Below are 18,077 nucleotides of genomic sequence, written 5' to 3'. Positions count from 1 at the left end.
GATTTTTCAGACAAATCACTTTTAAAAATAACATCAATTCCACCTTTTTATTGCCTAAAATTATTTAAATTATCTAGTTGAGGCATAACTCGCGATTTACCCCTCCAAGGTTCTCGGGGCATGGGTCTTGGAGGTTCAGGATTTAATCTGGTGTAAGTTGGGATACCTGGATATCAAAAAAAAAAAAAAATTTATTTGAATTGTCGTTTTGTCCTCTCCATTTATTGAAGTAATGAATCATACTGCAATTAAAATGACTACACATATATAGATCAAATAATGATTTCGTATTCGAAAAATCTGATTTCTCCTCCTGCCTACCTACGTACCAAAATTAATTCCCATTTACATTTAGAGTGTCAAGTGGGACCAACCCACCTTCCCCTGTTCAGAGGTTTGAATGTCTACTGGGTTATTTGGTTCGTGGCAGTTCATCTCACACATTGGTCTTGTTTGAAAATAAGTTCCTATCTTATAAGTTTTCACCATCCTTATTGAATATGAAATAAATAAGTAAAGAAAAATACAATTACGTTCGAGCTAGTAAAAAGAATTTAAAAAATCAACCATAATATTAGGATATTTGTACATAAAAAAATAAAATAAAAGGTATTTTGTGTTTTTCTTTTCAAGATTTTGAAATTGAAAATGAAGGAAACATTAAAGTCCAAAAAATTAAATACGTAGGCATGATTAATGTCAAAAATAAAATATTAAATTAGGTGTTAATTAAGCATTGTATTTTGCCAACTTTATCCTTTTAAATTGTGAAACAAATTTGCTAAAGACACTGAAAATTCAAGATTAATTGCACAAATTTGGAAACTTTAAGACTAAAATTAAATTAGTATTTTATTTATTTATTTTTGATAAAATGTGTCGCGATTAACGTCAAAAATAAAGTATTAAATTAGGTGTTAAGCATTGTATTGCCACCTTTATCCTTCTAAAGTGATTTTGAAAATTAATTTTTTAATCGTTAGGAGAAAAGTAAAGTCCACCTGTGAGAGAAGAAGTCAAATATGACGACTGTAATAGTGAAATAACGGTCAAAAAATCACTCCCAAACATGTTGAAAATATATCTGGACGAATTTGCTAAAGATTAATCGCACAAAATTCTCAGAAGAAAAAAGTAGCATGGCAGCTAAGATTTGAAACCTAATCTACCTAATCTCATACAGGAGCTTTGTCAAACCTTGTTGACATTTTAGCTGAAAGTTATCGTTTTTAATTTATTGTGGGGGCGAAATTATTAAGTAATTTTTAATAAAACAAAAATTAAAATTTTGAACTCACCCCATTGTCCCCACTCTCAATCTGCTTCTTCTTAGTAGCCAAACATGCTCATAGTCCAAGATGAACAATGTCGTAAGACGATTTGTTGAGATGTAGAGGTCATGCTTAGCTCCTTAAATTTGCGGTCTGACAAAACTTATAAGCTACATCATACCTCTCTCAAGGAGAACGAGCCTAATTTTATTATAAAAATGATACTTGTACACTTAAGAGTGTACATCTGAGTTTACACTCCCCTTACATGGAGAGGGATCGCGCATAATAAATCACATTGTTCGTGTTGCATTTATTATACCTCTAGTTCCACCTTAAATGTTTTGAGGACTCGAAAAAAATCTTGATCTGTCAAGCCATATTTGACCGAATCATGTGTCATATGCTCGGGCCGATGCAACCTCATTACGAAATTCGATAATATTTTCATGCATGTGACTTGCGATTTGCGAAGTAAAAATTAGTACATTATTACTTCTTGTTCATGACTCATGTGCATGCTGAATTTGATCTATCAGATACACGTATCTAATCTCATTTTCTCTTAACAAAATAATAAAAATGAATCGTCTGACAATCTCCCTTGATCAAATACTTAAAAAATTAAAGAAATAGGAATCTTTGTCACTTTCTTTAATAAAATAAATCTGCTCTATCTTTTTAAAGCATATATTAAATAAAAGCAAGATATATGTCGGGGAAAAAGACATAAAAAAATTAAATTGTTGTTTACTATATATGACTTTATAACCCAATAAACCATAGATATCACAAATACTTGCTGTCTTCTTTCTCTCTCTAAAATGAAAATGGACAGAGGAGTCAAGCTTGTCTTCATCTCCTTCTTGTTCTTATCTGTCTCATGTTTCAGTGTAAGTATTCTTCTTGTCTTCTCCTACTTCGTTTTTGGCCAATAGTCCAATGTCTTCTATTGTTGATCTATCTCTGTCTAGTACAAGTTTCAACTATTTTATGTTTATTTTCGAGTCTAAAAATTGTAACTAATTATTAGGAATAGTCTTCTTCTTAAATATGATTTGAGATTTTACCCTTAAAACGCACTAGGGAGAAACTGGTTCGTACAAATCTTGAAATGCGAATGTTAGCTAGTTTTGAGATTTGAAAAAAATGAATTGCTAGTTTGAATGTTTTGGATTTTGATACCATATTGAATTTCGAATTTCATCTTATGAAACTGACATTGTTAAGATACTGGCTCGAAATAAATAGATGTTATTTTCGTTTATCCTTAACATTTATTTCTTCTCTTGCTCTGGCAGCTGACATTGGCTGATTTGAGTGCAAACAAGGAGAATCCATTTACTGCAAGAGCTTCACTTGTTAGGTACTGGAGAAAACACATTTCCAATAACCTTCCAAAATCCTCATTTTTGCTGTCCAAATCTTCACCACTCTCCGCCGTGGATTCGGCTTTCTTCACCAAACTCGCCACTCAAAATGCTTTATCTTCCCACTTGTCCGCCTTTTGCGCCACCGCGGATTTGTTCTGTCTTTCAGACTCAAAACCAACTCTAGAAACCCACAAGGATGATGCCAACTTTGCTCACTACACAAACAAAAATTTTGCAACCTATGGATCCTCTCGTCTCGGTGGGGTTGACGTATTCAAGAATTACTCTCAAGGTGCCAATTTTGCCACAGGTCCATTCGCCCGATACAGCCGTGGCTCGACTGGTCATAATGAGAACTTCGCCGGCTATGCCGATGATGGCAATGTGGCCAGCTCCAACTTCACCTCCTACGCTTCCTCCGCCACTGGTGGCGCTGGAGATTTCAAGACCTACATGCCGAGGGTTAACGTTCCGGATCTTCGTTTCACTTCATATGAATCAGATGGAAACCATCATAAACTATCTTTTACAAGTTATGTGGATGATACCAACTCAGGAAACCAAGAATTCACAAGCTATGCGAGGAACGGCAATGGAGTGCCCGTCGAATTCACTAACTATGGAGACACGTCCAATGTTATTGGGTCGACATTCACAGGTATTTAGCAGTCAACCGTGTTAAGAGAAATAACAATTATTTATTGATTATTGTTTTAATATTCAAATCGGTCATTTGAGATTTTAGACTGTGATATGTTAAAAAATAATCTTGTTAGTGTAGTAGTACAAGCTCTTATAGTTGATTATTATTATGTACTTTCTGATGTGAGATCTTACCTTAACAACAGGCTATGGCGAATTGGGAAATTCAGCTAATGATTCGTTCAAGGGTTATAGTACTAATGCTAATAACCCTAGCAACAATTTTAAGAACTATGGCAACGGTGGAAACGGAGGTACCGATACATTTACAAATTATAGAGATTCGTCCAATGCTGGGACTGATACGTTTCAATCATACGGGAAGAATTCGAACACGGGGAAGACGAATTTTGTAAACTATGGAAAATCATTTAATGTAGGGTTTGACACATTCAAAGAGTATGCTAAAGGGGCAGTAGGTCAAATTGTTGGATTCAAGATTTATGGGTTAAATACTACATTCAAAGAGACAGAGTATGCTAAAAAGGGTGTCACATTTGCTCAATATACTAAGCCTCCTGGTTCTTCCAAAGATGACTCCAAAAAGGTCAGTGGCAAACCTGTAAAAAACCACGTAGAGGAGGGCAAATTCTTTCGAGAAAGCATGTTGAAAGAAGGAACTATAATGAAAATGCCCAATATTCGTGATTGGATGCCGAAAAGGTCATTTTTGCCCCGGGCCATTTCATCGAAATTACCATTTTCGACCAATGAGCTTTCCGCGCTTAAACAAACTTTTCATGCACCTGACAACTCCACTATGGAGCACGTGTTGATGAACGCTCTGCAAGAGTGCGAGCGGCCACCGAGCCAGGGTGAGACCAAGCAGTGTGTTGGATCGGCAGAGGACATGATCGACTTCGCTATTTCGGTCCTAGGCCACAATGTTGTGGTGAGAACAACCGACAACGTGAAGGGGTCAAAGCAAGACGTGATGATCGGGAAAGTCAACGGAATAAACGGCGGTCGAGTAACGGAATCAGTCTCGTGCCATCAAAGCTTGTACCCTTACCTACTCTATTACTGTCATTCAGTTCCTAAGGTGAGAGTATACGAGGCAGACATTCTTGAAGTAAAGAGCAAGGCTAAAATAAATCATGGTGTAGCTATTTGTCATCTTGACACGTCAACATGGAGTCCAAATCATGGTGCATTTTTGGCTCTGGGGTCCAGCCCTGGACTTATTGAGGTGTGCCATTGGATTTTTGAGAATGATATGACTTGGACCACTGCTGATGATTGATCTTAATTAAGGTCCTTTTCGGATTTGATTATTTTTAGGTTTATAAATTTTACAAGAAATTTGATGATATAATCATCCTATGATCTGTTTCTTTCATATGGAAAAGAAAAATAACTTATTTGAGCTGTTCCTCTTTGACTTTTTGTGTAACATTGCACTTGGTTTCTGTTTTATTTTTACAAGGATTTTGATTTTCGTGATATGCTTAGCTCGAGTCCGGTATAAATTAAAATTAAAATTTTAATTTAAATCAGAGTCAACAACTAATTTTAACCACGCATTTTATGGGATTCACAATTTTTCAACCACACGTTTCAACAATTTTTATCAAAATCTACTAAAAATCTGAATTTAATCCCCACCAAATATGGGTTCATTAGTTATCTTTTGATCGGTTCGGATAAGATAACTTGAGAAGTTGTAATCATAGTCTTAGCCCATATTTGTTTTAGCTAAAAATCAAATTTTTATAAAAGTTGATAAAATATGTGATTGAAAAGTTAGATCAAATTGTAGGCCCTATAATTATGGTCTTAGAGCATATTCAATGGTTTTATTAGTTTTGGTGTAAATTGATATCTTTAAAACCATTTTTGAATTGTCATTTCCATCCTGATGGATCTAAATCCAAATTCTGTTCCAGTGGGAAGATCTAAATCCACTTTTGACCTCTTGTGGATGTGAAAAAATGCATATTTTCATTTTCCGTTGAAAAATGCCATTAACATATTCTTTGCATCTTTTCATTAGAGAGGTTATTCGACCATTTTGAAGATCTAAATTTTCATTTTATACCATTATTGAAGATCCTCAAGATTGGGGTGATGGGGGGCCTCTAGGTTGGGGTTCAACTTTTTTTATAGTACCTAGTCAGATATTTCATGCTGAAATGCGCATGTCTTCTTAAATGATAAAAGTTTCTGGCTTTAAAGGTGAAAGCAAACTCGAGACCGACGAGACAGAGAGCATGCTTTGCTTTGAGTGCAGCTAAAGATAGGCACCATCAAAATGTCGCTCTCGTGCAGAAATAGTGGATCTTTGTCTCGCTGGTTATCGATGATGTTGTCCTAAGATTTCTTTTTCTTTGCATTCCTTTTCTCGTTTTGGATTTAATTGTAACAGCCTTTTTTCATGTGGTGACTATTTCATGCAAGTTTCAATGATATCATTGTCACAGTTATAGATCTATGGGATCACATTCGTTCATTCTTTTTCTAGTGATCAAAATGAGAAACTCTAATTTTTAACAAGAAGGTTAAACCCTAACCTTTAGGGGCCCCACCACTTCGCTCCTAGAGCATCGTGAGGGAGGTAAATCGCAGGATGTACCCCAACAGGTTAGGGAACAAGAGTTTGTCTGTACACTGGTGCCCATAAAGAGTCTAATTCCATAACTCTAATTTTTAATTCTACAAGGCTCCATCAGGCAAGCAAGCATAGATCATAAATCCTCTTTGAAGTTAACTTAGTAGTTTGGTCGATTATCGGACATGAAAACATAAGAACTCAATCAGATGTCCTTCGTCGTTTGTGAATTTCTTAAATTTGATTTCGACTCTTAATTATAAAGTGATTATAGTGAATCCAAATAAAGTTGATCATCTTATTATACAATTTCCATTCGTTCATCCAGCTAGTTCCACAATGTCCATTCATACAATTGCTTCGAAATTACTTCGATCTTTCAAAATGGTATTTTTTTTATCGTAGATTAATCCATTGCAGAAAACATGACCCAAAGTGAGAAGGAAAGACGAATTTTCTGTTTCATGCTTTTAGACAAACTTAATGGAACCTTGCTACATTACCAGGGCCACATCGTAAAACAAGAAAATCCAACTTATGTAGCAGGTACGTAAAGGCTTTGCTGCAATCACAGTCGTTGGATCTTCAAGATCCACATGAATCGTTGATGGAGGGTATAAATGGAACAAGTATAAGCTACGTTAGGGTTTGTTTGAGGAAGATGAACGGCGACAAGTGTGGAATGTGCATAACACGTGTGTCATACGTGTAACACGCCGTGTTATAAAGTGTAGTTAATAAGAAAGTTACCCATAAGAAAAAAATAATATTTTGGCGGGAAAAAATAGATTGGAAAGTAGTTTAAGAAATGAGTAATGCTATTTGTAGCCGTTCATTGCCGTAGCCGTCTTATGTGACATACATATAGTCGTTAGTGATTTGATACATTAATATAGTAATTTTTTATTATCTTATATAATAAATCACTAATCGCTACATGTATGCCATGTAGGACGATTGCAATATTAGTAACTGCAAATAACATTATTTTTAAGAAATAGTTAGTTTTTAGGCTATTTATGAGATTACCCTTAGAGAAGTCCACTCTTTTTAACGGACTTCCTGTTGAGCCATGCTATTGGGCCTGATTGGTGAAGTATTGTCAATCTAATCTAATCTAATAACTTAAAACTTTTGAATGTCATATAAAACCTCAAAAGTTTTCGATTTAAAAGTCAAAATGCATTATTATGGAGTTTCACGTGGGCGTGGGTGGACCCATTTACATTCAACCTAATCGGATAACAAATTACTTAACTAGCTCAATATTTTGAAGATTTTCATCTTTTTCTATCAATTCATTACTTTACTTTTATTACGTAAGTCCATATTTAGATAAACATATCCAAACTTGAATTTATCCAAATTTGAATTTTTCCAATCAATCACCAATTAATTATTAATTGTTGAAACCACTGATGGATCATGGGATTCAATTTAAAATATTGAATTGTGCTATAGAGTCAGATGTCTCGAAATAATTTTTGACATAATGTCACGTGGTATCTTATAATTGGATTGTTTTAAACACAATTAACTTTTTCATCAAATCGTTTGCTGTTACATTGAAATATGTCACTGCAATTGTTAAATTTATTCTCGCAAAGTGGCAAATCCTAAATTATTGTGGCTGGAGGACTTTGATTTCAATAGTGACAAGCCTGTTATAAATTAATTTCTTCTATGACTTTTCCAACATTTTAAGTCTTCTTCAACTTAGGATGCTTTCAAAATTACTGTTGCACAAGAATCCAAAACTATAGGCTGGGTTAAAAATACGCCACTGAACTTTTAATAAATTTTCAGATTGGTTATTAAATTTCATTTTATCATAAAATGATCACTTAACTAAAATATTTTTTAATAATTCAATCATTATGTTCAGACTTTTCGAGGTATTTCGCTCTGGAACAGAATTTCTTATGGAACCAAGCCCTTATTTATATCGGATGAAAGATTTGTGAAGCCACTTGCTATGAGACATGAACGTCGATGTGCCTATTAGTCCAACTAATGAAAAAGTTGATTATTGTATCAACATTTTGTTAACTATATGGATAAAATGACCAGTTTGAAATACTACTTTATTTCAATAATCAATCTAGAACGAAATAAAGTTTAGTGACTACTGTAAGTTTTTTCTAAAAGTTTAGTGACTCCTAGTATTTAATACAAATTAGGCCACTTCAGCCCAATGCCATTTTTCAGTTTCTTTCCATCTACCAAGTTTCTCACCAAGAAAACAACTTCTGGGAATAGAATTCGAGTCTGCAGAAACCTTTCCATTCAAATCACATGATCCTCAAGCAAAGGCCATGTCCATGCAAATTATCATTTCTGTACTTCTATTAGTTATTGGCATAGCAATTCTGATCATGATTCATGTTTGTATTGTTGGGAGGGCTTTCAGAGGGGACTATATCAGTGGTCGAATATCTATTCCGGGTCGAGTCAGTCGAATCCCGGGCTTGTCATCCGTTGACCTAAAACAGCTGACATGTTTCGACTACAAGGCCGATGAGAAAGGGAATAGTTCAGTAGAATGTGTGGTGTGTTTGGAGAATTTCAAGGGAGGTGAAAAGTGTAGGATGCTACCTATTTGTAATCATATTTTTCATGTTCAATGCATAGATTCATGGCTTTTGAAAACTGCTGCTTGTCCAATCTGTAGAACAAGAGCTAATGCACTGCAAATTGGTGAAGAAAATAGTCGTTCAAGTGGAATTGGAGTTGAATTGGTATAGAGATCAAGAATTGTTTTCGATCCAATCCAAAGGACTCCGTAGAAAAGGCAAATTCCTTGTGATACTCGAGATTTGGCTCAATTATTGGTAGTGTGTCGATTATTGAAATCTTGTGGATCCATATTCTCATGCCAAAAAAAAATAAAATGGAATTCCTAAAATCTGTAATTTGTGTACAAGGATGATTTGAAAGATCATGCAGATACATATTTTCTTGAAGAGTTTCTTGATTCATTAATAAAATATACTTCATTCTAATTTATGCTTTTACTTTAATAAAGTACAATAGAAAAATTAAAAAGGAAAAGACAACCAAGCCGCTGATTTTTCTCTGGAATAAGATTCATTCCCTGTATTACATTACCATGTTACTTTTGAGCGTTTTTCAAAATATTCCAATATAACCTAACTAGAAATCATCGACATTTGTTTTCACTATTTTCACGTTGTAGACATAAGGGTCAAGCTCATATTTGATCAACTCAAATCTGATCGAATTACTGAATAGTCACTCGATCAATTTGACAATAAGTTGTAGGAATTTGATGGTTTTAATAGGTGTGATTTAACAATTTTAATAGGGGTAATTTGAAGAGTCTTCAATTAGTGCGATAATTAGAAGCGACCTTTCAAATGTAACGGATGCATATTGAAGAGCCGTGATTTTTCAGATTGAGTATGACTATTCAAAGAGGTACGTAATAAATGATTATGAACCTTATGCGGGGTGCGATCTAGACCATCACATTATGTCCCAATTTGAAATGATGCGATCTAAAGATCCATATTAATTCACAAACCACATGCAATTAGTCATGCTTTTCATATCCATACTATAATCTCTCACTTGGCACTACTCTCAAGCTAGCCAAACCTATAATTAACTTTGTTAAAAATGCCATAAATTCCTCATGTATCAGATATGGAAGAAATTGAACAGCCAGTGAAATGATGTCAAGTTGGACCATAAAAATATACCTCAGAATAAGGAATGAAAATAGAAAATTTCTTCATTAACAAGACTCTGGAATCAAATGAGAACTCAATGGATTCTCCTACACGCAATGTTCTAGAAGGACATCATCACAGGATTTGGTAACAAATAAATTATGGGGAAGCATCAATAAGAGAAACTTATATCATGCAGACTTAGCTCCATTCTTCTCAGTGATGCTCTCCAATTCCCTCCTAAGCTGCAGAGAGAAGTCATCATTGACATCATCATCATCCCAATCATCTTCCCATTGCTGAGTTACTTCCTTACCTTCCTCTTTTTCATCCCACTCTGCCAATTTCATATGAATAAGGAAATAAATTCAGAAAGTTGCGATGCTCCCACTACAAAAGGTTCTAAAACATGTTAAAAATCAGAATCTCTAATAAACGAATTCAATTCCGATTAATGAGAAGGAAAAGAACATAATAAACTTGAATAAAATGAACCCTGATTAGAACAGCAAGTATTGGTGAATAATTAATGTGTTGGATAATTCGGAGAACGCACATCACTATGATCTTCTTTTCATAGGTTAATTTTACTACAAAACTAAACAACTGCACCAAGAAGAATGGTCACCATAGAATGATCATCTCTATAGTAAGTTTAATATTTTCAACATTCCAGATGTAAATTTGGGAGGGGAAAGAGGTCATACGAATATTTTTATTTGAATAATAACAACTATTTAATCACACTAAGAGAAAAGAATAAAAAAAGAGAGGATCACATCCAGTGATAAAGTGTGTGCTCAGAAGAATTCACACCAAATAGTTCAAGATGCAGGGGAAAATCACATTGTACAAAAAATGAAGGTCCCTGAATACCGAATCAATAAGGTGTTCAAAATTCATATTAATAACACAATTTATGAATTCAGCAACTAAATAGACTGGACTCAAGACGAGGCAAGAACAATGCATTTTCATCTGCAGTACAACTTGATGTAGCTCAAGTATAGAAGTAGAAAATAAGAAAACCGAAGGAACCAGCAGAAGGAGCAGGATAGACATCCAGAGAAGGAGAGAAGAGGGAGGGAGAGAACGTGTTTTAACACTCAAATATCATTTCATTCATCCAATCTGTCCCCTACTTACACAAAGGGCTGAATATATATCAATAATACAAAATATAAAAAAAGCTTGGGCCAACCTACATATATAATGCAAGCTCAAAGCAAAATACTAAACTAGCCCAATTACAAAACATAATACCAGCCCAAGCAAAACTAGAAAGTAGTCCTAAGCAAATGTCCTCATCAACTCTCTCGGAGTGGGAGAAAACTCAACTTTGTCGAGTGAATGACTCACGAAAATGTTGCGGTCAGTCTCCTAACCATAAGTTGGGTGGTTGGACAAACTTCTTCTGACGTCCATAGACGTGTGATAGGTGGTCTAGGCAAAGGAAGGTCTTGCTAACTCCTATAAAGCTCCACTAAGTCGGGATCAAGTTGCTAGAATGTCTCTCTAGGGATCCATGTATAATCAGAATCAGGTTGGCTTACCCATCGAACAAGGAAACGTTGAATCTCTCCATCATTAGTCAACATAATCTGTTCATCTAAAATAGCATCAAATTTATCTCTGGGTATTGTAACAGGTGATGTTGAAGTAGGGGTAACAACAGATTCAAGTTGAGGGTCCATAGATGGAAGTAGAAAAGGATCATCGAAGGGGTTAAAATGGCTTTTATAAGCAACTAAATCCTTAACATTGAAAGTAGAGTGGTAGCCAAAATCTGGTGGAAGATCAATGACATACACATTTGGATCAACACGCTTTAAAATTTTTAAAGGACCAGCACTATGGGCTTGCAACTTGGAAGCGGATCCAGATGGATGCCGTACCAGTCTAATTGAGATCATCACATAATCCCTAATATTAAGTTCAACAGTCGTTTATGCAAATCAACTCAAAGTTTATATGATGCATTACTTGCCTCTAGTTATTTATTGTTCTTAATGTGCAAGTCATGAAGATGTACAAATGTCTCAGTTGACACACACGTTAGCATATGTGAACATAAGGATAAGATCTAAAGGCTTCCTGAGTTTATAACCATGAACAACTTCAAAATGACTCATATTTAAAAATCGATTCACAGAATTGTTATATACAATTTGGGCTATAGGGAGGATTAAATCCCAATTCCTAAGATTTTCCTGAACTAGACACCTTAACAGATTATCAAGACTGCGATTAATAGCTTGAGTTTGACCATCAGTTTGAGGGTGATATGCAGTGAAGAATTTCAATTTAGTACCAACCATGTGCCATAAGGTTCTCCAAAATGGCTGGTGAACCGAATATCCCTATCCGACAAAATGGTCTTAGGAAGACCACACAACTTAATTATCTCATTAAAGTACAATCTGGCAACCTTAGACGCATCTGAAATCTTGCTGCAAGGGATAAAGTGAGCAATTTTCGAGAAACGATCTACAATAACAAAAATAGAGTCATGTTTCTTTGGGGTACGTGAGAGTCCTAGTACAAAATCTATACTGACATCTAGTCAAGGACAACTAGGGACGGGAAGAGGTGTATAGAGACCAGTGTTTTGTCTCTTCTGTTTGGCCAACTGAAAGGTGTTACAGGTGCTAACTATCTTAGTCACATCTGTCTTTAAACGAGACTAATAAAATTGACATTCAACCTCCTCAATTGTCTTATCACGTCCAAAATGCCCAGCCAAGCCTCCAACATGACTTTTCCAAACTATAAAGTCTCGTACTGAAATCCGAGGGATATACAATTTATTGGACCTGAAAAGATAACCATCCTCTAGACGAAAACCATCAGTAGCATCCAAATGTCCACTTTTCGGTGCAAGGAAAATGTCCTTGAAATCAGAACATGACTCGTAATCTTCTTGGAGTCGTTCAACACCTATGCCCTTGACACTCATAATAGATAAAAGGGAAATGCGGTGGCATAAAGCATCCGTCGTTAGGTTTTCACTGCCTTTCTTATGTTTCAAAACAAAAATATAGGCTTGCAAATACTCAATGCAACGACCATGCCTAGCATTCAACCTCTTTTGAGAATTAAAGTAGCTAAGGGCCTCATGGTCCAAATAAAGGACAAATTCCTGAGGTAACAAGTAATGATGCCAATTGCGCAAAGCTTGTACAACTGCAAACAATTCCTTGTCATAAGTCGAGTACCGTAGTTTGACATCATTTAGTTTCTCACTGAAATAAGCAATAGGGTGACATTCCTGACTCAAAACTCCACCTATCCCTAACCTAGAGGCATCACATTCTACCTCAAAAACTTTGGAGAAGTCAGGAAGTCGCATGACTGGAACTTCTGTCATTCGCCTTTTAACCAACTTAAATTCTTTGGCCGCTTCGTGCATCTAATAAAATTCTCCTCTTTTCATGCACTCCGTAATAGGAGTCATGATTGTGCTAAACTCTTTAATGAAAAGACGATAAAAGATAGCTAAACCATGAAAACTCCTAACGTCATGTATAGTCTTGCGTTTAGGCCAACCAACAATGGCCTGAATCTTTAAAAGGTCAGCAAATATTCCTGTCGCGAAGACAATAAAGCCTAGGAAGACAACTTTATATGTGAAGAATGAACATTTCTTCACATTAGTATACAGGCTTGTTGCTCGAAGGGTAGAACAAATCTGTGTGAGATGATCTCAATGTTGTTCCCTAATTTTATTGTACACGAGAATGTCATCAAAGTAGACAACGAGGAATATACCCATGAATGGTCGTAGAGCTTGTGTCATCACTCTCATAAAAGTTCTCGGGGGCATTGGTTAGTCCAAAAGGCATGACCAACCACTCATAAAAATCATCCTTCATTTTAAAGGCAGTCTTCCATTCGTCACCCGAACGAATACTAATTTAGCGATACCCACTCTGTAAATCAATCTTAGAAAATATTGTGGCACCACCCATCATATCAAACATATCATGAAGCCTAGGGATTGAAAAACGGTACTTCACTGTGATCTTATTGATGGCGCGACTATCAACACATTCTTTAAGAGCCATCTTTCTTAGGAATCAAAAGGGCGGGAATTGCACAAGGACTTAAACTCTCGTGAATAAATCCTTTGTGAAGGAGCTCCTCTACTTGCCTCTGGAGCTTAGCAAGCTCAGTAGGATTCATTTTATAATGAGATAACTTTAAAAGAGACGATCAAGGAACAAAATCTATGGCATGTTGAATATCCCGTAAGGGGGCAATAGATCCAGGAGGTCTTCAAGAAAGACATTCCGAAACTCTTGAAGAACTAACTGGACCTCGTCAAGGGTCGATATTGGAGATTCCGATGGAACTTCCATGACGACCACGACGAACACAACAGAATTCTCTTTGAATGTACGCTCAAATTCTGTAGGGCTGATCTTATGTAATCATTTCCGCATCACAATTTTCTTAGCCTGTTGTAAAGCAACAAGTTTTGGCGGTAAAAGATTAAAGTAAATCTTCTTTCCATTAAACACAAGGGAACATGGATTTGATCGACCATGAATAGTGACATCCAAATTGAACAACCAGGATCAACCAAGAATGACGTATCCGACATCCATGGGAATGACGTCACACCATATATGATCTTTGTATTCAAGAAACTGTATAGGTACCAAACAACGCTCGTTTATGGCAATAGAAGAAATGTAAACCCAAGAGACGCTATAAAGTTGAGGGTGTGGACTGACTGCAATCCAAGACCGGACAATTTAGCCACTGAAACTGCATTGATGCAGCTACCACTATCCACAATAATTTTATAACCCTTATTATTGATCTTGCTATAAGTGTGAAAATGGCATGACGACGCCAGTCATCAGCATCTTTAGGGTAAGTAAGGATACAACGTACAACACTTTGTGCGAGTTGTCGGGGACAGGGGTTACAGAACCTAGATCTATGAGGAAGGTTCGAATACAACCTAATCAGGTATCCTCAATATCATCCAAATCGTCAAATTCTTCAAATTTAGGTTCATAGCCTTGATCTTCTAATGGCTCACCTTCTACATCTTTTCGTTCATCAATGATTAAGCTCGACTAGGACATCTGGATGAGATATGACCAAAACCTTTACAATTGAAGCACTGCAAGTGGGAAGAAGTTTTTGGAATTTTAGGAGCTTTACCTTTATTTTCCAATAAAAGGTAGACATTAAATGGGGGAGGCCCTAAGAGGGACTTAACAGGCGAAGGTAGCACGGACGAGACGAAAGGACGATTGTCAGCACGCCTTCCATGCGAAGTCTTAGTAACCAACTCATAATCTTGGACAAAAGAATAAGCATGATTAAGAGTAGTGACACCTCGAAAGATAAGCCTACGCCTAAGATCATCTTTTAGGCCCTGTCTATATCTATTCAAAGTCATTGCCTCATCCTCAACGACGTGACCTCACATTCAAAATTCATCAAATTGAGTAACATAGTCAGTCATGGGTCAATTTCCCCGTATAAGGGCATTCCATTTGTCTAACAAGTTGCCCGTACTACAAGTACTTCTCTTAAAGGTAACGCTTCATTTCCTCCCAACTTCCAACTGGAGGTGCATAACACCTCTCAAGGAGATCCTCAACACTTTCCCAGAAGAGTTGGACAGTGCCAATTAATTTCGGATTGGCAAATTGGATTCTTCGATCCTTTGGGACTCCGTACCAAGCTAAGAAATGATCCATGTCATAATCCATCGAGTAAAAACTATAGGAGTAAGCAACCATCGAAAGTAAGAGCATCTAACTTGATATTTCTAAAGTAACGCTCTTCATGGCGCGGAGAAGAATGAGTATCGTGACGGCCATAGCCTCGTTCTTGCTCACGGCCATGATCTTTATTCCTTCGATCACGTCGAGGATGTTGTCTACCACTATGGATGGCAATCGGGCTCGTCAGCTCGGATCGCCCATGGCTCGACTTGGAAAAAGGTTGAGCCCGCTCGGCTCGAGGCTCGTGAGAATCGAACCGAGCTCCATTTTGGGGTGCCGGGCAAAGCCCGAGCCGGGCCGTGTGGCTTTTCAGCTCGGGCTCATGAGCTTATATTTAAAAAAAAACAAAAAAAAAATTAAAAATTACAAGGCAGCGTGTTGCTGTGTTATGGCAGCAAGGCTGCCAAAAAAAAATCCAAAACCAAACAAAACCCGAGCCGGCCCGGCTCGGTCCCAAAAAAAGGCTCGAACATTTTACCCGAACCGAGCCCGAGCCTAAAATTTAGGCTCGTTGACATCTCTATCTACCACCTTGTCAATGATAATAGTGTACATTATGGGACGCTTCAGAGTTATCAGCATCAGTCGAACGAGTAGTTTGTTCAGAATGGTTCAACCTAGTAGCTAGATCTCTGCTCTCTTCACGAGTAGCAACCATCTCAGTTTGGATAGCCGCTAATTGACTCTGTAAATGCTGCTGGCTAGTGACAAGTTGTGCTAATTGTCTAGCGAGTACATCAAATTAGGATGGGTCCATGGTCAATGTACTAGAACTAGAGGTAACGAGACGACCACTACGCAACTTTATCCAATGTAACACTAGCTAAATGACTTGCAGCGGAGACATCAATGAACAACAAGTGCAAGTAACGAGAAATAGCAACTTGAGCATTTAAATTGAAAGTTTAGGATTATGTAAGTCCAAGTATGACAAGCTAATACTGCTAATAAATATAAAATAACAAAGAGAGACTCAAAATTACTAGTCAAAATCTAATCACGTAAAATAAGTGAGATAAAGTGGGTTTAACAAGGATTCAATTACGTGATTTTAGGTAAAATACTTAGGATAATAGCATCACAGAAAATTAATTGATGCAATTTTAAATTAACAGTAATATAAACCAAAGATAGATAAAAAGTAACTTCCCCTTTTTGTTCGTTAAAGTAACTGGGACGATCAATAGGACAAAAAGAGGTACCTGCAAAACGATGTCAAAAAATACTTTTTTTTGTTCCTCCTTTTTTTGTTCCTTTTTTTTTCTCTTTTTTCTATTCTTTTTTTTTTTTTTTTTTAAACACAAATCAAATAAGCAAACAAGTTACAAGCTAAAGTCCAAACACTAATAAAGGCCTAAACTACCAATCATTCCACTATGTACATAACAATTGAGGCCCAATCTCCAAAATACACAAAGTAAGGCCTAAATACAAACTATAAGCAGAGCCCAACTGAAATTAAATACCCACTGTCTCACATAAACTCGCCATTCAAACACCTGTCGGCTTTATTTGTAGAGGCGAAGGCAGAGGCGGAGGCAGGTGAAGGTGGTTTCGGTTGGATTTGTGTATATATGTTGCTGGAGATTGGAAAAGGTGTTAGGTAGTCAATTGGTGGATTACGGGTGCCGATGGAATTGATTCCTTGCTGTCATGGGGTGGGTGCTCCTGGTTGTCATGAGTGGTCCGAGTTCGGAAAGGAATTGGCTCAATTTCTGGTTGCTGTAATTTCGCGTTGGGTCGTATATTATATTGGATGGAAATTGGGTCGCTGTGTTGTGGATTTGGTTAGGCTAATAGTGTGAATATTGGAAGGGAGCCATTGAGAGCATGGTGTTGCAGTGGTTTAAACAGGTGTAGAGAAGGCGGTGGTGAGTTGGGACGTGGTTGGAGTTAAGGGCTGCGTCTAGCACTTTGGGAATATTACAAAAGTTCATATAACATTAAGGTTTACTCGTGGATGAACATGACTCTTACGATTTATGGGAAGAGGTGGAGAAAGACATCAATAATTCCCAGTTTTGCCTGCAGATGTTCCAGCAACAGTTAACAAGAAACTTGATGAAAGAAACCAAGTTTTGACTCTGATACACTTTGATGTAGCTCAAAGATAGAAGTAGAAAATAAGAAAACTAAAGGAACCAGCAGAAGGAGCAAGATAGACAACCAGAGAAGGAGGAGGAGGAGAGAAGAGGAAGGGAGGGAGAGAATGTGTTTAACACTCAAATATCATTTCATTCATCCAATCTATCCCCCACTTACACAAAGGGCTGAATATATATAAAAAATACAAAATATAAAAAAGGCTTGGGCCAACCTACATATATAATGCAAGCCCAAAGCAAAATACTAAACTAGCCCAATTACAAAACACAATACAAGCCCAAAACAAAACTGGAAAGTAATCCAAAGGAGATGTCCTCATCACAACTACATTGCGAATCATGACAAATTGAAAATCTATTATTAACTCAATAGCTACATTGTGAGTTAAGCTCTGCCTCTTTGTTTTAGCATGAATTGATGTAATCTATAGTCTTTCGAGTGCGACCCAATTTTCTCATTCCTAATTTAAAACAAAACCAAATGCTGAATATTTTATTAATCAAGTATATTGCTCCAGTATGAAGCCTGTCCATATGGACACAACCAAAGCCAAGAATCAAATCGTGCATCGAACCGATAGAAGTGCCTAAGTCGAATAGCTCATAAGAATTAAGAATGCTTGGAATAAAATAGCAAAT

At 36.6% G+C, this 18,077-nt stretch overlaps 2 protein-coding genes across 3 annotated transcripts in view; one reads left to right on the top strand and one right to left on the bottom strand.

The window, feature by feature from the left end:
• The first annotated feature begins 2,076 nt into the window (after positions 1 to 2,076).
• Positions 2,077 to 4,727, top strand: LOC111409020 (polygalacturonase 1 beta-like protein 3). Its single transcript, XM_023038944.1, has 3 exons — positions 2,077 to 2,164; positions 2,573 to 3,302; positions 3,493 to 4,727. Exons 1-3 carry the CDS (start codon positions 2,096 to 2,098, stop codon positions 4,587 to 4,589), a joined length of 1,896 nt encoding a protein of 631 aa, XP_022894712.1. The 5' UTR covers positions 2,077 to 2,095; the 3' UTR covers positions 4,590 to 4,727.
• Positions 4,728 to 9,534: 4,807 nt separating this feature from the next.
• The window catches only part of LOC111408891 (protein DSS1 HOMOLOG ON CHROMOSOME V-like), an 18,271-nt gene continuing 9,728 nt past the window's right edge, over positions 9,535 to 18,077 (bottom strand). The window contains exon 3 of one of the 2 annotated variants that reach the window (XM_023038834.1): positions 9,535 to 9,923. In XM_023038834.1, the coding sequence (XP_022894602.1) occupies positions 9,778 to 9,923 (146 nt within the window). In that variant the 3' untranslated portion in view covers positions 9,535 to 9,777. The remainder of the gene's footprint in view (positions 9,924 to 18,077) is intronic. The other variant, XM_023038759.1, reaches the window with a different exon arrangement.

Source organism: Olea europaea, chromosome 1, assembly GCF_002742605.1.
Source record: "Olea europaea var. sylvestris chromosome 1, O_europaea_v1, whole genome shotgun sequence".
Lineage (NCBI taxonomy): Eukaryota > Viridiplantae > Streptophyta > Magnoliopsida > Lamiales > Oleaceae > Olea > Olea europaea.
The sequence above is the reverse complement of the archived record's forward strand: the minus strand, read 5'-3'. Positions and strand labels throughout refer to the sequence as shown.

Excerpts from the sequence above, each read along its gene's own strand:
- LOC111409020 (XM_023038944.1), top strand. The coding sequence starts at position 2,096 with ATGAAAATGGACAGAGGAGTCAAGCTTGTCTTCATCTCCTTCTTGTTC. Across the intron at positions 2,165-2,572 it reads TATCTGTCTCATGTTTCAGT|CTGACATTGGCTGATTTGAG; the intron begins GTAAGTATTCTT and ends TTGCTCTGGCAG. Across the intron at positions 3,303-3,492 it reads TATTGGGTCGACATTCACAG|GCTATGGCGAATTGGGAAAT; the intron begins GTATTTAGCAGT and ends CCTTAACAACAG.